Raw genomic sequence first — 22,090 nt, forward strand, 5'->3', positions numbered from 1 at the left:
TCTCTCCCCGGCCCCAATCACACAACCTTTCTCCTTGCCCTGGGAGCATGGAAGAGAGATCGGTCAGAGCAGGGATGGAGCTCTCCTGCTTCTTTCTGCTTCTTCCCCTGAGCTATGTCAGACTCACCTGGAAAGGACTGTGTGAGCCACAGAATATTTTTTTTTAATTTTATAAGGTAGTTAACAATATTTGGTTACGTTTAATACCCAAACACCAATCCCACCACCATGACACCTTCACACCACCATATTTCGGGTGTTTCCAACTGGAACCCCAATACTTTCCCCATAGCAGAACTTAAATAATATATTTTATATTGTTTGTCATGGAAAAAACCGCTGAAAATGCTACGAAAGTGTATGCTTAGAGGAAAGAGTGTGAAGATTGTTGTATTTCACCCAGGGGCCATTAAGTCCTTCCATAAGAGATCACTAACATGTTGCTAAAGGTTGAGCCTTGCATGCTTTTTATATATGTATCTGTAAAAAAAAAAATCACGTGATCACTTGATACCCTGTTATTCGTGGATTTTCTCGAGCGGGTACCAGTAACATCTCCATTCATCCCTGTTGCGTGCTAGTGTAGCCCAATGGCATCTGCTCGTTCTAGAAGCATGCAGAGCCTCAAACCGATTATTCAGGGTCTTGACGAAGAAGTCTGACCATCTTGTAGGTGGGTGTCCATGCAATCTTTTGATGTCCTGTGGAATCCAGTCAGTAATTGCTCTTGTCCAGCGGTCATCTGTAAACCTCATTACATGTCCAGCCATCTGATTTTTGATGCCTTGGAAAATGAGACAGCATCCCTGATTCTTGAGCATTGACGGAGATTGGAACTCCGGATTCTATCTCTCATTTGAGTGAAGCGTGATACTCCAAGAATAGCTCTTTTGATTCATCTTTGAGAGACCCGAATAGCGTTCTCATCCTGTTTGCGTAGGGCCCAGGTCTCTGAGGCATATGTTAATGCAGGAAGAACAATGGAATCGAAGAGATGTGCTCGGAGCTGGAGGTTCTTTCTTCAACGCTCTTGAAGGCATTCCAAGCCACTCTCTTCCTCCTGCGTAACTCAGGTGCCAGGTCATTCATCATGTTGATTTCTCAACCTAGGTATATATAACTGTTGCATTCGGACATGGTGGTTTCGTTGAGAGTGAATGGAGCATCAGGAACAAGACTGTTTCTCATGAACATTGTCTTTTTGAGATTCAGTTGTAATTTGACCTTTCCACACTCACGGTCAAAGTCGGTCAGCATTTGTGCTGCTTGACTGATGTTTGGTGTTATTAGAACGATGTCATCAGCAAAGCGGAGGTGGTGTAGTTGCTGACCATCTATCTTCACTCCCATTCCTTCCCATTCTAGTCATCGAATGATGTTCTCAAGGGTGGCACTGAAGAGTTTTGGTGAAATGGTATCACTCTGCCGAACCCCTCTCTTGACATAGATGATTACTTCTTTGTAGAATGGTGAGATCCTGGTAGTGAATTCGTAATAGAGCTCACGGAGGATCTTGATGTATTGAGTTTGTACACCCTGATTGGCTAGGGCTTCTATGACCGCTTCCGTCTCAACAGAATCAAAGGCCTTCTTTAAATCAATGAACGTTAGACAGAGCAGCATCTTGAACTCCTGAGAAACCTCAGTGAGCTTAGTTATCGTGTGGATATGGTCGATGGTACTGAATCCTTTTCGGAACCCGGCTTGTTCACATGGTTGTCCTTCATCTAGTGTTCTGTCAATCCTATTCAGTATGACTCAAGTGAACAGTTTGTAGACGACAGACAATAGGCAGATTGGGCAATAGTTGCCAATGTCATGGATGTCTCCCTTCTTGTATAGTAGTACAGTCTTGCTGGTTTTCCATTGGAATGGAACCTTGCATTCAGACAGGTAGCGTGTGAAGAGCCGAGCCAGTGTATTGATGAGTACTGATGGTAAGTTCTTCAGGTGTTCAGGTCTGACCTTGTCTGGGCCAGGTGCTCTTTGTTTCTTTACCGACAAGATGGCGTGTTGAATTTTGTAAGGGAGAACATTGGGAACGACATATCCACCCTGCGGAATTTGGTATGTGGGCAAGTGGACATAGCTATTAAAGAGATCTGAGTAGAAGTCATGAATAATCTTTTCCATTGCCCTTATGGAAGATGTGATAGATCCATCAGGATGTTGGAGGGCAGTCATTTTGGTCTTGTAGTTGGTGAAGGACAGGCGGGCATTATGAATGCTTTTCCCGGCTTCTGCCGCATCTACCCGCAGCACTGCTCTCCTGTCTTTGAGGTCATCCTTGATCACTTCTCTGCATTGTTTTGCCAGCTTGAACGTTCACTTGCGGTTGCCTGTGGCATGTGCCAAGCCATGTTGGCAAATAAGTTCAAGAGTGTTTGAAGAAAGGCGATTTTTTGTGGTTATCTCTCTCTTGGCATTCCTCGTACAATCATGGAGGTGCTGAATCATTCAATCGTATTCCTCATCAATGTTGTCAATGACGGCATCTTCCCATGTTGCCACAATAGAGCCAAAGAGCTCCCAGTTGGTGGTTGTTCTGGGAGTTCTCTTCTTAAACTTTGCATTCTTTTCTCCCCGTTCTGTGAGGTAGAATTTTGCATGAAGGAGACAGTGGTCCGATCCCGTTTGGAATTTTGGGACAACAGCAACATCGGTTAGGCAAAACTGCCGATTGAATATGATGTGGTCTATTTCATTGTGGAATCGTCCATCGGGACACTCCCATGTCCAACGTTTAGATTCAGCCTTTTGGAACTGTGAGTTACCATGGAAGGTCTTGGTTGACATGATGAACTCAGACAGTCTGTCACCCTGTTTGTTCCATTCTAGGCCATGGGTCCCGATGTGGAGTGCATCGGCTGATCTTCTTGGTCCTATCTTGGCATTAAAATCACCAACAATGATCTTGTAGAAGGTGTGGTCTTTATGACTTCTCCAGCTCCATGCAGAACTTCTAAATTTCTCTTTCACCATAATTGGATGTTGGTGCATAGACAACAAAGATAGAAACTGCCGGCAGTGAGCCACATCTATTCAAGTGTAATCGTCCGATTCGGGTTGTTAGGCATTCGAATGAATCAATGCTCATGGCTAAGTTCATGTTGACAAGGATACTGACACCACCAATGCCTCTTTTGTCACATGTTCCAAGGAACAGTTCTTCTCCAGTGTTGAAAACAGCATGATGTGATTGATGTCTTCTCGTTTCGGTCAGACCAATTATGTCGTACTTGATCTTTCGCGCTTGTACCATCAGGTCCTCGATGGCTGCATCAGATGCCAGCATACATGCATTGAAAGTACAGACAATCATTTTTGTCTTTCTTCCTTTTGGCAGCCTAGTTCTGCCTTGGGATTTTATCAGCCTCTCCTTCCACATCCTTCTCGACTCTGCCGTATTCAGGGTCAGGGGAATGAGATCCATTTTTTTTTTTTTGCTGGATTTGACATATCGAATATACCACGGATAGCTTGCCAGGCTCTGCCGTGTGGGTGGGATATTTAAGGTACCCTGAAAAATTAAATAAATATAAATTAAAAAATCGCGTGGCCACAAATGCGGCCGTGCACTCCCAGGAGCTTGGTGTGATCATCTCTGGATCCTGGCCGTTGTTTGGGTTACACGTCAGTTGGTGGGTGTAAATGTCTAGCTACTGAAAGGTCCAGTCCCAAACCATACAGGCTTGGAGATCTCAGCCCCGGGTCCCGCACACCTGGGTTCCTCTGCCAGTTCTTTAAAAAATTTTAAAAAATGTATATTTAACGGGTCTCATTCCCGTGACCCTGAAAGAGTCCCCAGTGCAGCAGTGTAGGGAAAGATGAGTAAGGAGAGGCTGTTGAAATCTCAGGGCGGAGACGAATACAGATGTTACTGGCTCCCACTCGAGCAAATAGATGAAACAACAGGATGACAAGTGATACAAGTTATTTTCCCTCTAAGATTGGTGGACCACAGAATCTGACTAGGTGGACGGATGGGCAGGCAAGAAGGAGTGTACTGCCTCAACAGCCTGTCTCCTGCGGGGGACGGGGGGAGCTGCTTCTGCCAGGAGCAGGGCAGTAACTCCCTACCCCAGGGTGAACACTAGGGCACTGGCCTTGTGGTCTCCACCTCCTGTCACCCGGAAGCGGGACAGAACCCACAGTCCCTTCCCCCGGGATGGCCCAACTGTTTAGTGATCACATTGATCACCGAACGTGCCATTGCATCATGAGGCTGCGGGTCCAGGCAGAGGTCCAGGCAGAAGAGAGCAGTGGCAGAACATGCCTACACAGCTCTGGAGGCGGCTCCATTGCTTCCCCCAATCGTGCCCTGCGGGAACACTTGGCCGACCTCACCCCTTGGAGTTTGAAGACTGATTCATGTTCTCTGGCCACCTTGCCCTCTGACACCGAGCCCCCAGCCTGCTCCAACTATTAGGAGAAACTCCGCCTTCTCTCGGGGCGTCCTGGAAACGTCACTTGCTCTCAACACTCTGTGTTCGTGGGGACCTGGTGTAGCTCAGGGCTCCTGGTGTCCACGGGTCGTTATTCCACAGTCTTTTCACTTTCCTTTCCTCTCTGTCTCTGAGTCTCCAGTGACATATGCTAGGCTTTCTCATCCCTCTCCCTGGGACCTTCCTCGTCCACACCGTCCCCTCCGCTGTCCTCTGGACTCCCAGGAGAGCCCCTGGTGGCCCAGAGATTCCCAGGCAAACGCCCAACCCACACTCCCCCTTACTCCCTTGTTCCCTCGGGACACTTTTCTGAGTATATCCGTTTACTTGGCCATGGCTTCCAGTCATAAATCCCTTGTAGCGTGCCTTGCTCTGAGCTCCGTTGGTCTTTGTAAGTCACTTTTTTAAAGCTTAATGTTCCCTGGCAGGGTCTTCCTCCTCCTCCTCATTCCTCAAGGGTAAACTCGAGTCCCCTTCCCGCAGAGGAAGCCTGATGAGGACAGTGTCTGTCACTGGACAGTGGGACTCTGTCTGCAAAAGTGCGTCCGTTGATGACTTATCCTGTGGCACAAACGCTGCTGAGTGTGACAACAGGGTGAGATGGCGGGGGTCACGCCGGGACCCTCAAGACTGTGTCGGAGGCCCCGCGGTGTGCGTGTCCCCCACAGGCCTGTCCACGGGCGCCGTGTCCCCTGAGGGAGTCCGGCCTGTTGAGCAGGTCTTGCTGCCCGCGTGAGGTGGCTTCCAGATGCTCTCGCCAGCAGCACTGTGTGACCCCTTTTCCCCACCCCTGGCCACGCAGGCAGGCACACTGAGAGTCGAGCCTCTATGCCTCACAGCCCCCAGCACCCTGCTCTTGCATGCCCAATGAGCCCATGTCCCTCTGCCAGCCCTGCCTCGGGCGGCTTACCTGCACCCTGTTGCCACATCTGGGAGCGTGACCGGGTGACGGGGAGTGACAGGCGTGGGAGTCACAGCTCAGCGTCAGTCTCCCTTTCCGGCTTCACTCCCTGGACCAGGGGCATCGCGTCTCCTCTCCACGCAACTGTCCCCAGGTGGGTGGGACTGGATCTCAGTTTTCCGCCTGGCCGCCTAGGAGCCCCCTGAGTTAGCTCTTTCCCCCTTCTCTGGAGGGGGGTCATCTAGTCATCGGTTCCAAATTACCCTTAAACTTTGCTGATGCTCAGTTTTGCTGTCATGATGTTTGTTTCCGGGCCAGAGAGACCATAGAGCAGGTGAGCGAGGGCATCCCCTGGCATGCCACTGGGTCTGGCTCCATCCCTGGCACCTCGGGTTGTCCCCTGAGCCCTGCCAGGGGCCACTCCTGTCATAGAGCCAGGATCAAGCCCTGGGTACCACTGGATGTCCCCAAAATAAGGACAAACTGTTTGTTTCTATGTGTGTAAATATATCCACTTTTTTTGGTCTGAGTTTCTTTTGTGTCAATGCTTTTTTAAAAAAATATTTATTTATTTATTTATTTTGCATTTTGGGTCACACCCAGTGATGCTCAGGGGTTAGCCCTAGCTCTGCACTCAGGAATTACTCCTGGTGGTACTTGGGGGAAACTACATGGGGTGCTGGGGATTGAACCCAGTTTGACCAGGTGCAAGGCAGACGCCCTCCCCGCTATATTATCACTGCGGCCCTCATGTCAATTCTTAAATAGCCTTGCTCACTAAAATTCTTCTGTGATTTATTCAATGACTTTCATTTGAACTCCCTTATATGTGTGCAGTCTTTTCTCCAGGATGGTCACTCATCCGTCCTCTATTCAACAAGAAATCCATTTTTTTTTTTTCACAAATTTGAAATTATCGGTCAAGTGCCAGCAGTAGTTTGGAGATCTTTGCTTATTTCCTTGTGGGAGTGATGAAACTTCCATACTACTTTCCTTTTCCTCTTTTCATTGAAAATTCCTTGGTATTCTTTCTCAATTGTCTCTCCCTCGATGAGCTTCTCCGATGAGCTTCTCCGAGGCACTTCTCTCAGAAAGTGTTGCAGGGGCGTGTGGTTGCGCTTCCCTGGGTGTGAGCTCTCGGGCAGGCGCTGCAGTCCCTGGCGATGACGAGTGGGGCTCTGGTGTCCCGGGTCCCATCCCATCCCCAGCTTGGGGCTGTTTCTCAGCTGGTTCCCAGTGCGTGGGCTTCCACTTGTGGGGGTGCCACTGCCTTTCCTTCAAGTCAGCCCAGCGCCTCAGGTTGTAAAGCCCTTACAATGAGGGGAACAGCATTTGTTTGCTGTTGTCTGCATTTGTTTGCTGAGCGGCCTTAGCCCGTGATCCCTGACGGTCCCCCCTCAGCCTGAGAAAGGGCTGGCGTGGCTGTGCCCAGGGTCCGGCAGGGCAGTGCGGGAAAGTACGGGTCGGGGACTCCTAGCCATACAGAGCAACTGGCCTCATGCAGTATTGACTGCGCATGTCCAGCGACCATCAGGAGAAAAATATCCTCTGGCCAGGTGACGATTCCCTTAATCCACGCGGGCTAGCCTTGGACACATCTGAGGCCTCGGTGCACCCGGACAAAGTCTTTACGAAGGGCTTTCTCTGGGGGAGAGACTCCCGGGGCTGGAGCAAATATGAAGTCTCACGGGAGCCTGTGGGTGCCAGGACTCTGCGTTGAATGGCCAGGAATTGCCCATCCCACCCGTCCATCCCCTTTATCTCTCTGAGCTTAGTCCCTGATAGAGGAGGTCACAGCGGAAGGGTCACACCATAGGGGGCCACATTGGAGGGAGATTATGCCAGAGAGGGCCACACCACAGGGGGGCTACGCCACAGGGGATGATGCTGGGGCCCTTGTGGAAGCGTCTCTGGGGGACCCTCTCTTGCCCTCCACCCCTGCTGGGCCTCAGAGTCCCGCCTCCCTACTGGGAGCGTTCCTGGTTCCCCCCACTGTGCTTTCACTGGCCTCCTGGCCCTCGTCCACATCCTTGGAGCTGGGCCCAGGTGTCTCCCCACTGCCTCCCGGGGTGCAGAAGCCCAGCCTCTGCCATCTCTGGGCTCAGAGACACATTTCCGTATCAGAGACTCTGTTCTGTGTATTTGGTGTGTTCTGATGAGAGCGTGTGTTCCCTTTATGTGGAGACTCTTCTTCGTGTTTCCCGTGTTCTGTGGGAGCGTGTGCTTTGACATCAGCACAGGCCTGGACCTTTCGGACCTGCCCTTCCCACCATGTCCACCTGTGTCCTCACTCCCTTCTCCATGTGGTCTGTGGGTCAGCACTGGTTTCCCCATATGGTGTCCTCTCTCTCTCTCTCTCTCTCTCTCCCCCTCTCCCTCTCTCTCTCTCTCTTTCTCTCTCAGCTGGGAAGGGGAGTGATGGGGGGGTGAGGGTGCTGGTTTTTGACGAGAACCGCCTGGAAGCTTCTCAGAATACACAGGGGCCGCGCCTCCACCCTTTCTTGGCGGTTGCATCCGAGGCGGCGGGTGGGCGGGTGGTGGAAGATGCTCCACAGATGCTCGCCGTCTGCTGCCGCGTCTCCTCAGCTCACCCCACCCGACGGCGTCACTGTTCTCGCCTCCGCTCACATCAGCAAGGGACCCTCCGGCTGGACCTGACCTGGGCTGCCTCTGGGAACAGGTGCTGGGGACGGGCCACCGAGCCCTCGACCATCATCGGGCTGGGAAGCCATCAGCGTTCAAGCCACCAGAGCCATCTTCTCCCGGCCTCTGAAATGCCACCATCTCTTTTTATAGACCCCCCCACTTCGCACCCGGGCGCTGCCTAGATCTCAGCTTCTCCAGCCGAGACGCGGCTGTGCTCGGGGCTGTCTTTCCCACTGTGAATTTCCCTCGCGGTGGCTTGGCAGCGGGTCATCTGCCTCACGTTCACGCTTAAAAATAGGCAGCATCGCTGGCGAGAGTTGGTGTCCAGACGCGCCTCCTGAGGGCGGGGAAGGTGAGCTGCAGCCACAGGTGCTGGGGGCCCCCAGCATGTGCACGCGAGAGATCCTGCCCTCCCTGAGGCCTTCTGGGGACCACAATGCAGTGCTCGGGGCTCATACCTGGCTCTGTGCTCAGGGATCGCTCCTGGCAGACTCAGGGAGTCATTTGGGGTGCCTGTGTGCATGGCGACCCCCTACCTACTGTGCCGTCACTCAGGCCCCAGCTTCATCTTCATGTGTTACAAATCTGCAGCCCCGGAGCAAGAGCAAAACAGAGCATACTGCCTGGTAAACTAAGTCAGCTCAGAAGGTCCTTGCTGCCAAAGGCTGCATCTGGAGGACACTTGTTCCACTCAGCCCACCCATCCCTCACTGCTTCTACCTGATGAATGGACAGTCTTTCTCCTCCGACATTCCTGTCAGCTGAATCTAACCCGGGGAGTGACGGGGTAGGGGTGGGCAAGACGAAAAACAAATCAATGGGGACGGAGTGATAGTACAGCAGGGAGGGCGTCTTCCTTGCATGCAGTCAACCCAGGTTCGATCCCCAGCATCCCATGGGTCCCTCAAGCACCACCCTGAGAACTTGGTTATTTCTCCTGTGGCTGCCATTTATCGATGTTATTCATAGTGAGAGGGATCATCCCATGGGCAAAGGCATTTGGCAACTGGGCCAAGATGACACAGCTTGTAAGGGTTTGAACCTCAGAAGTGTGAACCCGGGATCCACAGGCTTAAATGGACATAACTGTTACGTTACGTCCATACGTTACATACACACCAACTAGTGGTGCGTGTGAAACCCAGTGTGTGAGCCGTCTGGTAAACCCGCTTCCGGGAATAAACCTGCAGAAGTCATTGTCAACCTTCCTTAATATTGAGCAACACTCAGCAAATGTGAGACACTTATCTACTCAACAGTCCCGAATTGGTGGTACTTTTCAAAAACTTTTAAAAATATATTTTTTAATTTTTCTGATGACAAAGATAATACGTGTCCATTGGAAATACGTCCTCTAGATAAGTGGTTGGCATGCATTTCTAAACTTGACTTGTTAGTAAGGAGGATTTGAGTCAGGTGCATGGAGGAAGGGTTCTCTCCTGGGCTCTGCCTTGCAGTCACGAGCACAGGGTGCAGAGTGGTTGGATCTGTGGATGCAAAGCACAGGGTGGGAGGGCCGACAGGTCACCCCCACATACACAGAAAACTATGCCTGGTACCGACCTTTCAAGCATGACAGGCCCCGGTGCCCAGCAGAGCTGGGAGTCATTCTGTCTTTCTGGATGCACACAACCAGACATATGCATTATTCTTCAACAAACTCTTTGGACTTCCATGTTCTTTTGATTCTTTTTAAACAGCTCGATTAAGATGTAACTGGTATCAAATGGACAGTTGTATGGTGTTGGAGTACACGGAGCTTAGGTTTATCAGATTGTACCCATCACAGTGCTCCCGAGTCACTCCCATTACTTTGTCTGCCTGTAACCTCTTCTATGCTCTCTTCCCCAACCAATTTGTAAGGTCTCATCCTTCTTAGACACTGAAGCTGTACTGTAAGTTAATATTGTCTTTCTCCTCTCCTTATGTCTTTTGAGCAGTTTACTTTAATGCAATGTCCTTTTGTATAGATACAGGAAGGCAATTAATTAATATGCTCCGTAACTTAGGAATTGATTGGCTTTGAATATTATTCACTCCTGGGCATCTGCCTTCTCAACTTAAGCCTCAGTTGCCCTCACTTCCTAGCACTCCAAGGGCAGGGTCCCGACGTGGGACTGGATGGAACCAGGGCAAGCCGGTAAGTTATGTGCTACCCTGGCATCGCGATGGGCCAGGCCAAGGTGCCACGATTCTTAACTATAAGTTAAGAGGTTGATCATAGGCATTATGTCATGATCCAATAGTAACGATGAGACTAGGGCCCTGCTGCTAGGAATAGGAAAGATATCTGGCCTGAGCACTGCAGTCTGAGATCGAGATGGCCCTAGGAGAGCAATTCTATAAGCTCAAAGTATTTCTTACTGTGTCCATACGAAATGATTAATATTATGTATGCTTATATGTTGTTTGGACAAGGAGAGGAGAAACACGTCCTAGAAGCAGTTTCCTGTGTGTCCTGACTAGCTTGGATGAGACTGCCTTTTTGGAGATGTAGATTCCAAGCTCTAGCAGACTGGTCTTTGTTGTGCTAATCTAAGTACTTGTAGCTTGTGAAAAGGTGAGGCCAGGATTACTGGCCTGCGGATGTAAGGAAACAATGTATGGTTTGCCGCCTCAACGTTCTTTCTGTAACTCCTTCTGATGACATCATTATATTGCGCCCTTTAGAGGTACTATGATCTATATAAGGGAGATTTCAGGGCTCTCTGGGGGGACACGTGCACCAGAGAACGGGGGGACACGTGCACCAGAGAACGGGGGGACATGTGCATCAGAGAACCGGGGAAGATGGGGCTGAGGACAGAAGCGGGGAGAACAAAGGCGCACGTGCTCGAGGATTCCTGAGGCCTCCATGACATACATCTCTTCCATGTAATAAACGGCTACTAAGACCAACTAGCTTGGCCTCGTTTCCTTCCTTCACCTGACCATCGCCTTCGACCTCCCTGGAGTGGGGAAACGGCAAGACTGGAAACAGCTCGATTAAGATGTAACTGGTATCAAATGGACAGTTGTATGGTTGGGTGCAATTTAGAAACTTTTTACATATTTATGCTCCGCGAGCCTCATCCCCACAAAGCAACCTAACTCTGTTCCCACCCAGCCTGGAAGGGCGATGTACTCCCATTCTTCCAGTCTCCAGCCCAGGCTGACCCCTCAGAACTGCCCACCACTGCCAGCCTGACCACTGATACTCTGATGTAACATATTCTCACATGTTAGAATCTTACATAAATGGGATCACAGTGTGTGTATGTGCATGTGTGTGTGCATGTGTACATGTGTGTGCATACATGTGTGCATGTGTGCAAACACATGTGTGCACATGGATTTGTGTGTACACGCACATGTGTGTACAAGTGTGTATGCATGTGCGTACACATGTTTGTGGTGCGTGTGCATGTGCATGCATGTGCGCACTCATGTGATGTATGTGTGTGCGTGTGTGTGTGCGTGTGTGTGCACATGGTTTGTGTACATGCACATGTGTGTGCGTGCATGTGTGTGCACATGTGTATGGTGTGTGCATTTGTGTGTGTGCGCGCGCTATTTTTCCTGACTTTCACTCGGCATAGTTTCTTTGAGATTTATTCCTTTTGCTTCGTGTAGTCTTGTTCATTTTAACCCAAACACAACCGGCTAATTAGAACACTATGGGTCCACCCATTCCCCTGCTGAACTCTGGGGCTGCTCCCAGGGGCTGGAGGAAATGAGCAAATAAAGCTCTCAGCAGATGTCTTACCTGCATTTCTCAGGGACGGATACCTATAGTACCGGGATGCCTGGCCGTGTAAGAGGGGAACGTGCCGAGCACAGCCAGGGGCCTGGTCACTTTAGGACAACGACGGCTTCCTCAGTTCATGCTCCCCCAGAGTGTTTGAGTCCCTCCCCGCTTCATCACCAGCCTTCACCGCTTCCCCCGGGGGGCAGTTAGAAGCATCTGTCTGGTTTCGCCTCCCAGCCTGGAAGGGCAATGTACTCTCTCAGACTTCTAGTCTCCAGCCCAGGCTGACCCCTCAGAACTGCCCACCACCACCAGCCTGACCACTGATACTCTGATGTAACATATTCTCACATGGTAGCCAGTGCTCCAGCGTCTCCCCATGGGTTTATTTGACATCATCCACACGGCTTCTTTGGTGAAGTGTCTTTGAATGAACAAATCATTGTGTCCCTTCTTACATAATTTGTCTTCTTGAGCTCTCTGATGTCTTTATGTTCAGAATACAAATCCTTTAACAGAAATTGGACTTGAAAACATTTTCTTCCAGCCCTTTAATTCTCTTGATATGCCCTCCAAAGAGAACTTCTTAATTTTAATAAAACAAGATGTATCCTGTTTTTTTTTTAGAAAATTGGGATTTTTTTTGGTGTGAAACAAATAAACAAACAAATCCCCTGAACCAAGGAGCAGTGTTTTTTTTCTAGATATTTTACACATTTAAAAATTGCTATCTGGGGGCCCGAGGGAGAGGAAGGCATTTGCCTTGCATGTGAATGACCTAGGTTCAACTCCCAGCACCCCAGCACTTCATATGGTCCCCTGAGCACTCCCAGGAGTGACCCCTGAGAACAGAGCCAGGAGTAAGCCCTGAGCACCACTGGGTGTGGCTGAAAAAAAAATGAAACTAAATAAATAAATAAATAAAATTGTTATCTGGGGTCAGAGAGATAGTACAGCAGGTAAGGTGCTTGCCTTGCATGGGGCTGGCCCAGGTTTGACCCCTGACACCCCAATATGGTCCTCTGAGTACTGCCAGGAGTCAACCCTGAGTACAGCTGGGTATTCCCCTCCCCCCAAAAAGTTAGTTTCCAAATATTAAGGGATGTTTAGGGATTTTCCAGATATCCTTTTGCTGTTGCTTCCTAACTCCGGGAAACAGGGTGTGGGCTGCTACTTTCCTTTCCCCCGTCTCTTACTTTGCTGTCTGTGTTTCAGGGACCCAGGTGTCACATGTGGCGGTCACGCTGGGAGTCCCCCTTGGCCATGTCGCTGGGTCACACTCAGCAGGGTCTAGAGCAAGAATGGAACCGTTACTTCATGCCAGCAGGCAGGTCTCCCATTGCCCGCCTTCCTTGGGAAGGTGTAGCTCACCTGTGTACTGAGGCTGGTGTTAGGGCCGGCTATAGTCTGTCCAGGTCAAGAGTCCCGGCACTCTTGAAACCACCAAACCCTGCTGTGTGGGGGTCTGGAATTACCCTGCAGGTCCAGTGGGTGGGCAGTGATGAGTTCTTCCCGGGAGCCAAAGTGTCAGTACAGCCCGACCTGCGATTTAAGAACTGATCTCTTCTTGGAAAAATGTTAAAATACATTGTGTAAGTTTCTGAGCTATGCCCAGGATAACTGCCGTGAGCCCACCATTAGGGCTCACATCCTGATTTATTGAAAATCTGCATGCTTTGTTAATTCCCCCATTTTGCCCACTTCCTCATGTAACCAATTATAAAAGGCTAGCTTGGGAGAAATAAATTTGGAGCTTGATCAGAGTCTTGGCTTGCTCCCATTCTTCTTTCTCTTTCTTTTTCCCACTCGTGCACCCTCTTCCGGTTATCCACGTTGACTAGTCCCGTGGGTCGGAGCAAGTTCTGTCAGTGCAGACATGTTTGAGCATCTTACGTTTCGTCCCTGTTGGGGTCTGAGGTTGCTGGCCCTTGCTCGCTTGGGCCCTGTTGCTTATACAGAATCTGGAGGGTGGGGGGTTCTCCTGGCTGCACGTCCAGAGCCTACTTTCTTTCCAACCCCTTTCTTTGTTCCTTTAAGCATACTAGTTCTTTTTTCACTACTTTTTTTCTTTCGTGGATGAGAAGCCTGTGTTGGCTACACCTGGCAGTGCTCAGGGCTGACTCATGGCTCTGAACTCAGGGATCACTTCTGGATGGGCTCGGGAAACCAAGTGGGTGTCAGGGATTGAACCCAGGTCGGCCATCTGCAAGGAGGGGCCTTCCCCACCGTCCTCTCTCCAGCTGGCTCTGGCTACTTCCGGGGCTTGCTCTTGGCCGCAGCTCCTGGGCAGTTCACCAGTGGAGTTAATGTGATGGTTCTTGTCCTTGGGTCCACTGAGCTTGGAGCTGTCAACTTACAATTTACATCAAATTGAGGGACTTTTATTTTTTTTGCTTTTTTGGGGTCACACTCAGCGATGCACAGGAGTTACTCCTGGTTCATGCACTCAGGAATCACTCCTGTTGGTGCTCTGGGGACCATATGGGATGCTGGGAATCAAACCCGGGTTGGCCACGTGCAAGGCAAACACCCTACCCACTGTGCTATTGCTCCAGCCCCCCAAATTGGGGGACTTTTAAAAAATTATTATTTTATATCTTTCTCTGCCTCCCACCCTGTGCTCTCACTAGGTTGCTCTGCTTCCTTGGACTCTCAGATCCTTTGAGAACCCGAGGCCTGTGTCCACTGAGGTTCTCTTTTTTCTCATTATTTTGCTCTCTCTGCATTTCGTCTTCGACAGTTTCCCTGGCCATGCTGGTCAGCTCACTTGTCTTTTCCCGCTGGGTGCAATGAGCATTTAATGCTATGTGGTGCATTCTTCTTCCTGTCCACTGAAGTTTCTGTCTGTGTCAGATGGATCGGGCATTCCCTCCCCCGTGGCCATCAAGAGGAATTTCTGATGCGTCTGAAAATATGATTTCAGTCATAAAAGCAGCAGGGTTAAAAATTAAATATATGAAAAGATTTCTATCGCATGCAGAGTGAAAGTATAGTGTCTAAAACGCTCGTCTTCATTTGAAAAATGGCAGCCGGGGAAGACTCTAATGATGGTGCTTATTGCTAAGTGCTGGATTTATGAGTGTCTTTATTGCTTTCTTCCTCTCTGACTTAGATCTTCGAGTTATCTACCGTAAGTGTTATATGAAGAGTGGAGTTGATTGTTTTTTTAGTTATTTTCAGTGTTTGAAATATTTGCTCTCCGTCAAGGCTCGGTCATCCTCCCTGACCATTTTTCAGAGATGAGTGTTGGGTCCATGCAGTCTCCCAGCATGGTCGGAATACCATGTCACAGGGACGGTGTCCCATGACCGTGTGGGACTGTGTCCGGGCCCAGCCTGACTTCCTAAAGGACACGCTGGACTCTGGGATGAGCCCTTGGTGCCAGGGGTCTGAGTACCTGAAGGTGTCCCTCTTCCTGGCCTCTCTGCTCCTCTTCCCTCCCCACACCGAGAGATCCAGAAACCCACGTGACCACAGTCAGCATCTGTCTGTCGCAAGAAAATGCAGCCTCTGCCCTGCCGACAGGCTGGTTCCTTACTGCTAGAGACCCTGGTTTCCAATGCCCGCTCAACGTTTCCTTTCACGCAGTCTGAGCGGGTTCCTGGGGCAACTGCCACAGCTGCGGGAAACACCAAGTGCTCAGCGACGTTATTTTCTGGTGCCTCGAGCCCCGCCCCCCAGACTCTAGAGTCCGTGACAGATAAGTGAGTAACAGGCCTTTCACTTTTTCCTGGTGAAATACCCAGTGTTGGGTGAATCAGATGTGCCCAAGAGGGCGGGCGAATCCCAAGGAAATCCATGGCCGCTGCCAGGTGCCAGGCCTGGGGTTAGGATGGACACTGCTTCCTCTTGCCCCCGGGGCCTCGTGGGCAGGGCCTGGGGGTCTCCCAGGGAGTCATTAAAGACAGGGTAACTGGGGTTCTGCAAGCGGGAGTGAACGGAGGGTCTCAGCGGCTTCTCTAGGCTGCCGGGCGGCCACGTGTGCTGGTTCCTTCCCCCTTCCCTCCTGCAGCCAGGCCCTCTGCTCACCATGACTGGACACCAGGCAAGTGTGGGGGGCTGGGGGCTCCTGGCCCAGACAGGCCCCCATCGCAGCTTAAGCTGGCCCGGCTCCTGGCCGCCCACCAAGCCTGCAGACCCCACCATGCCTGGCCCCCCACCTCCCTCCTTCTGCCCATCTGCAGCCTTGGAACCATCTACCCTGCCTCTCCCCCAACAGCACGCACCCCCCACTCCGTGACTCCACATGCCCCCGAGGCCGGGACACGGGGCCCCTCCTGAGGACACCTCCGATGCCCGTGTGTGTCTGTGCTCTGAACCAGGGGCCCTCGGCGGCACTGAGGCTCATGTCACAGCTGTGACTGTCCCCCTTGTGTCTCCCCAGAGGTGGCAGGTGCGCCAGTGTCGGAGATCTCCGGACCCTTCTCCACGGACGATGTGGCAAGTAACTGCGTGCCCGCACTGCCCCCGCAGGACCCACTGCTGTGGCTCGTCTCCTACGCACTCCTGAGCGTGTGCGGCCTCATCCTCCTCGTGCTGTTGGCCCTCCTGCTGCTGCCCCGGCCCTGCCGCCCCCTCCGGGGGGATGCTGAGGTGGTCAACGATGAGTCCTCACTGGTCCGGCATCGCTGGAAGTGAGGCTGCCACGGCTCGCGTGCCCATTCCGGCGCCGTCCCGCTCTCGGGGCCTTCCAGACTCACTGTTACTTGATTTTTAACACTCCCTTCTTCTCCCTTCCTTCTGAGAAATAAAACAAACACACCAAATCCTTCATTCTCAGCAAAAAAAAAAAAAAAAAGTGAATTGGGCTTCAGGTTTATGTTACTGGCTCTGCCAAACTGGTTAAGCGTGCCATCAACACACACACACACACACACACACACACACTCATACACACATACACACATTCACACACATACTCACACTCACACACATACACACACTCACACACATACATACACACTCACACACATACATACACACTCACACATACCTATACACACTCACACACATATACACACACATACACACTCACACACACATACACACACTCACACACATATACACACACACTCACATACTCACACACATACACACTCACATACATACACATACACACACGCTCACACACTCATACACATACACACTCACATACATACACATACACACACTCACACACACACATACACACACATACACACATTCACACACATACTCACATACATACACACACTCACACACATACACATACACACACTCATTCACACTCACACATACACACATACACACGTTCACACACTCACACACACTCACACACACACACACACACAGCCCAAAACCAGTGTCAGCGTCAGTGACTCCGGCCAGTTGGTCACGCGCTTGGCTCCCAGGAAGCACTTTCTCTCTGTCGCTTCTCGAGCCGGGTCTCACCCAGGCCATTCCTGGTGACTCACAGTCTAAACGGGCCCCTCTGCAGCTGGAAATGCTTTGGTGGGGTGTGTTTGCACCCACAGTGGGGCCGAGTCTTCTGGAAGACCCTCCCCCAGCAGCCTCCACCAGCCTCTCCGAGACAGAAGGCCTTTCATCCGCCGGGTCTCTGGAAGGACACGTTCTGCTCTTTGGCACCTCACACTGCCATAGGGTTGTGGGGACTGAAGTTCACAACTACCTCTGCTGTGTCCCTGTGGGGCCGAGGGCCGGGCAGCTGATTCCAGTCGTTGCCCTCCGCCCTGCGGAGAACAGCAGGTGCAGTGGGAGCTGGCCGCTCTCTGGCGACTGGTCACACCCCCACCTGCCCCCTCTTATAGTGAAGGAACCTTTCCTTAAGGGAACCCAGCTCTCTCTCTGGCGGCAGCTTTGCCCACATCTCTGCAGCTGGGGGGCGTGGGACCCTCCCAGAAAGCAGGGTGAGCGCTTTCGGCCTGAGGAGGCCATGGTAGGTGTGTGGAGGACATGTGACACCCACAGTCTTTGCTAGCATGAGTCTCCATTCACTGACCCCTGGGCCTGGGTCAGGCTCACCCACAGAGGAGGCTGCTGACCTCCACACCCCTTCCCTGCAGCCTGTGGAACTTCGGGGATGAGCAAGGTACGTGCCGCTGGCCTGGTCTGTGCCAAAGCGCCACCACTGATGTCACTCATTTGACCACCTTTGCCAAAGAAAAGCCAAAGACTTGGTCTCGATGCAGTGTCCTGCGCACCCATGCACTGAGAAGGCGAGTGAAGCCAGTCTTGCCTGGCGGAAGGTCTGGGCACACCAGGAAGGCCAGCGGGAGGGACGTCCAGCCTCTCAGCCTCGGGTCCATGCCTGCTCCCTGGGCTGTTTCCGCACCCACGGTTCCACCAGCTCATCTGCATGGTGGAGGAATTCACAACCATGCCGTAGAGATGTGGGGCCACTTAGCCAAGGCCTCATGTCCTTAGGCACCTGAGAGCCATGTGTTTCCCGTTGGAAAGAACAGGAGTCATCTGCTTAACAGGGTGCTGTCCACTGGCCGTGGGGACAGTGGCTCGGAGAGCTGGACTGGAGGGTCCTCTTAGTGGGTGCTCGTCATCCCCACTCATCATTTCAAAATACAATCAGAATTGGAAGTCTCCAGTGTTCAAATTCTCCCGGCCTTGGTGGCTGTGCTGGGCGCTGCCTCGCGGGATGTGAAGAGTGACCCCTTCCTACCCCCCGCTGTGAGAACTAAGGGTCCCTGAAATCAGGGGCCGCAGCTACAAGAAAAAGCCGGTTCGCTTGCTCCCAGGGGCTTCCACCAGCCCCTCCAGGGCTTGGGTTAGGTTCGGGAGCTGGGGCACCGTCTCCGTTTGGCAGGGATTAGCCGGCCCTACTCCCAGAACATGAGCTACTAGCAGGTTCAATCTCCAGCAAGGATATTTGTTGGGGTTTGGGTTTGGGGACCACACCTGGCGATGCTCAGGACTGGCTCCTGACTCTGTACTTAGAGATCACTCCTGGCGGGGTTCAGGGGACACATATGATGACAGGGATCAAACCCAGGTTGGCTGCGTGCAGACGCCCTCCCAGCTGTTCTGTCTCTCCATTCCCTGTGAGGATGTTTGAACAGTGTTCGCCATCACGGTCTTCAGTTCCTGTCAAGCTGCTCTACCCTTCCATCAGTCGCATGTGGTTGGAGACAACATTTTTATGTCACTGTTACTGTCCTCCCATTGTTCATCGATTTGCTCGAGCGGGCCCAGTAACATTGTGAAACTTGTTACTGTGTTTGGCATATCGAATATATCACGGGTAGCTTGCCAGGAAATACTTAAATCACAAAAGCCCAGTTTAGCAGCCGAACTAGGCACTGTGGAAGGGGGCCAATTTTTTTCTGGCAAGCTTCACTTCTGAAAATTGGACTTAGACTTGCTCTGTCTGGGGTACCTGCCTCCTCCAGCTACTCAAGGGACTCCTTCACCCGGCAGAGCCTCCGCGAGAATCACTTCAGACAGGAAATGAAGGAGCGTGGGGCCAGGGGTCACTGCCCTCGGAACCCACACTGGAAAGGGTCGGGAGAGAAGCCTCGTTCTAGAAGAAACAAGTTAGCATGAGCTTGTCAAAACCTCATCGGCCTGCTGACGGGAAGTGGAGCTTTCCTCATGAACAGTATGTCCTGCGGATAGGGTGGGGTACAGGGTGTGTGTGTGTGTGTGTATGTGTGTGTGTGTGTGTGTGTGGCACGCTTATGTGTAAACACTTTCTGTTCTTGTTAATTTATTCCAGAGCCTGGAATCCAAGTCTGTCTCCAGCAACTAAAGATGTTTATGAAAAGACGCAGAAAGTGTGGGGAGGCCTACAGCCGCAAGGGTGCCTGCCTCGCACATGGCCGACCAGAGCTCGGTCCCTGGCACCCCAAAGTATCCCTTGAGCCCCTACCACAAGCGCTCCCTGAGCAAACAGCTAGGAGGAAGCCCTGAGCACTGCTAGTGGTGGCCCAAAAACCAAAATAAAAATAACAAGAAATGAGCTAGGGACTGAGTCTCTGGACTGCCTTGGACATTTAGAGGAACCCTGGTCAGGGCACTGAGTCTCTGGTCTGCTTCGGGCTTTTAGAGACACTCCAGCCAGCCGGGTCAGCCTAAGTGGAGCCCATACAGACATCTTTTCTCTGAATGCAGAGCAAGTGCCTGGCCATCCCAGGCTCCAGGTCCTGGCAGGTGACCACAGGGGATGTTTTCCTGAGCACAGCCAACTCCCAAACTCCAGGAAGGGTTTTTATCTGACTCGTGATAGAACAGAGGCCTGCCAGAGATAAGTGTGGGGTCAGCCACGGTCCAGGTCTCCCAGGGGGAAGCCGTCCCCGCCCTGAGCTCTGGGCAGCCCGGCTGGCCTGGCATCTCTTGATTGGGGGCGTTGCAGTGTCCGGGTGAAAGGGGGAGGAAGGATTGTTTTTCTTCTCTGATCCCCTGGAAGGAAATGTGTTAGATTTCTCTGACCAGGCTCCCACACGGAGGAGTCGCCCAACTCTGCCAGTTCTGGCCTCTTGCCTCCTGGGAAGTGAGTGAGTGAGTGAGTAAGCACCAAGCCTGTTCTCTAAACAACGGTAATCGAGTTTCACACTCTTGGTCCTTATTAGTGGAAACCAAATAATTGGGTGGAACACCAGTGTGCTTTTCACCCAGCAACTTAGTAGGACTGAGTACTGGCCCCCCTCTGTGGAAGGACTTGCCACTAAGTGTTGTTGTTTTTTTTTTCCTTTTTGGGGGTTGGGGGTAAGGATTAAACACCTTGGAATATGAGACTGCAGGTTTTGCCAGTAGAGATACTAGATTTTTGTGTGTGTGTGTGCCAGGCAAACTCCGTACAACAGAAGTTCTTGTGTACGTTTGTGTTTTTAGATTTCATATCTGAACTTTTGGGAGTTTCCCAGAAAAACAGCAATCAGGGAGCAAATACAACTCTGAGGGTGGGAAAGGAAAATTCAGATGGAACCAAAGTATGTCAACAAAATCAGCAGAATTAACTCTCTTGGGAAAGTATCTTTAATTCCAAGATTCCCCTGATCTCTTTCTGTCATTAAGTTTTCTGAATCAAATGAGGTGGGCGTTCTTGAACCTATCTGAAGCTTCCAGAATATTCTAGCTGGAGTCAGGCGTGGGATGTTAGCAAAGATGCACATTGAGAAAATGTGGCATCTGGCGCTTCGCGTTGCCTGAGGCAGGTGAAGACCACTTCCTTGCAGGAAGAGTCGCAAGTGGAAAGTTCTAGAACCTGGGAAGGGAGGGGGGGGATCAGATGTTATCTCCTTGGTGTGGGCAAGTGAAGAATGCCCCTAGGACATCTGAGGCAGCTCAGCTAACCCTGAGCTTTCAGCATGAACCCCCCCCTTTTAGGGGATCCCCAAAAAATAAACCTCAGGATTTCTCATCTATTAAGAGGCAGCATCTAGATTGGACGCTCGCTTTGCCACCATCCCTAGAAGAATCCGTTTAAGCCAAAGTAGACAGACCGGAGCCCAAGCAGGCTCGAGTGGACACGGGCGACTTGGGGGCTAAGGCTGGGAGCCGTGGGAGGGACTGGCGGTCCCCTGAGGAGACAGGCTCCTCCACCCAGCCACTGCTCCCCAGGTCCCAGACATGCTTCTGAACAGAGCTTGGGAGGGGGCAGGAGGGTCCCCTGGGTGCCTCAGCCTCGGGCCCTCAGCCCTGTGTAGGGCCAGGCTCTGCCAAGGTGGGAGGCAAACCACAGCCACATGGGCAGGAGATGGGGACAGTCCGGGGCCCTGGTGGCCAGGCGGTCACCTCCCATCCTCAGCTGTGGCTTCTAAGCAGGGGTTACCCACAGGGGGCCCAGGTATCCCAGTCACACCACACCCTGGCCTGGCTCCAGTGCATGTATCATGGCCCAAGGCTAGCCCAAGAGATGCACGTTCCAGCCCCAACCTAGAGAAAGTGCACCAGCACACGAGGGTGCCTGATGTGGCAAGTCTGGGTGTGTCCCATGGTCCGGGGTGGGCTTTCTCGCACCCCTCGCCCCCATATCTGGTCAGACCCATGCCCCGGGCAGCAAAAGTGGGTGAGCAGCTCTTGGATGGAGAACTATCAGCATGGGGTTCGTGGGGCACAGAGTAAGGTGTGTGCCACACACACGGTCAGAGAGAGGCCGTGGCTGTGGAGCTCTGCAGCAGAAGTTCTGGAGATTTCTGGAGAGTTCACAGCTGTGCAGCAAGCGGCCACCCTGGTCTCGGGGCCTCGTGAAGCAAAGCCTGTCTCTACCGTGGGTGTCTCTGTATCGAGGCTGGCTGGGGGTGTGCGTGCGGTTCCTGGGGACAGATGGAACCGCCCTCTCGGGGCTCCCACCCTGGATATCACATTTCCCAGGGGACTGTCTTTGTGCAGGAGGAAAGTGGAGAACATACCAGAAGCGGC

At 51.8% G+C, this 22,090-nt stretch overlaps 1 protein-coding gene across 1 annotated transcript in view; it reads left to right on the forward strand.

Annotated features, from left to right (window-relative positions):
• Positions 1 to 16,390, forward strand: part of BACE2 (beta-secretase 2) — a 69,313-nt gene extending 52,923 nt beyond the window's left edge. Inside the window, exon 9 of the mRNA XM_056119514.1 lies at positions 16,104 to 16,390. Within this exon, the coding sequence (XP_055975489.1) occupies positions 16,104 to 16,357 (254 nt within the window). The 3' untranslated portion in view covers positions 16,358 to 16,390. The remainder of the gene's footprint in view (positions 1 to 16,103) is intronic.
• Positions 16,391 to 22,090: the final 5,700 nt, after the last annotated feature.

The sequence above is a fragment of the Sorex fumeus genome, unplaced genomic scaffold (genome assembly GCF_029834395.1).
Source record: "Sorex fumeus unplaced genomic scaffold, SorFum_2.1 ptg000041l, whole genome shotgun sequence".
Classification (NCBI taxonomy): domain Eukaryota; kingdom Metazoa; phylum Chordata; class Mammalia; order Eulipotyphla; family Soricidae; genus Sorex; species Sorex fumeus.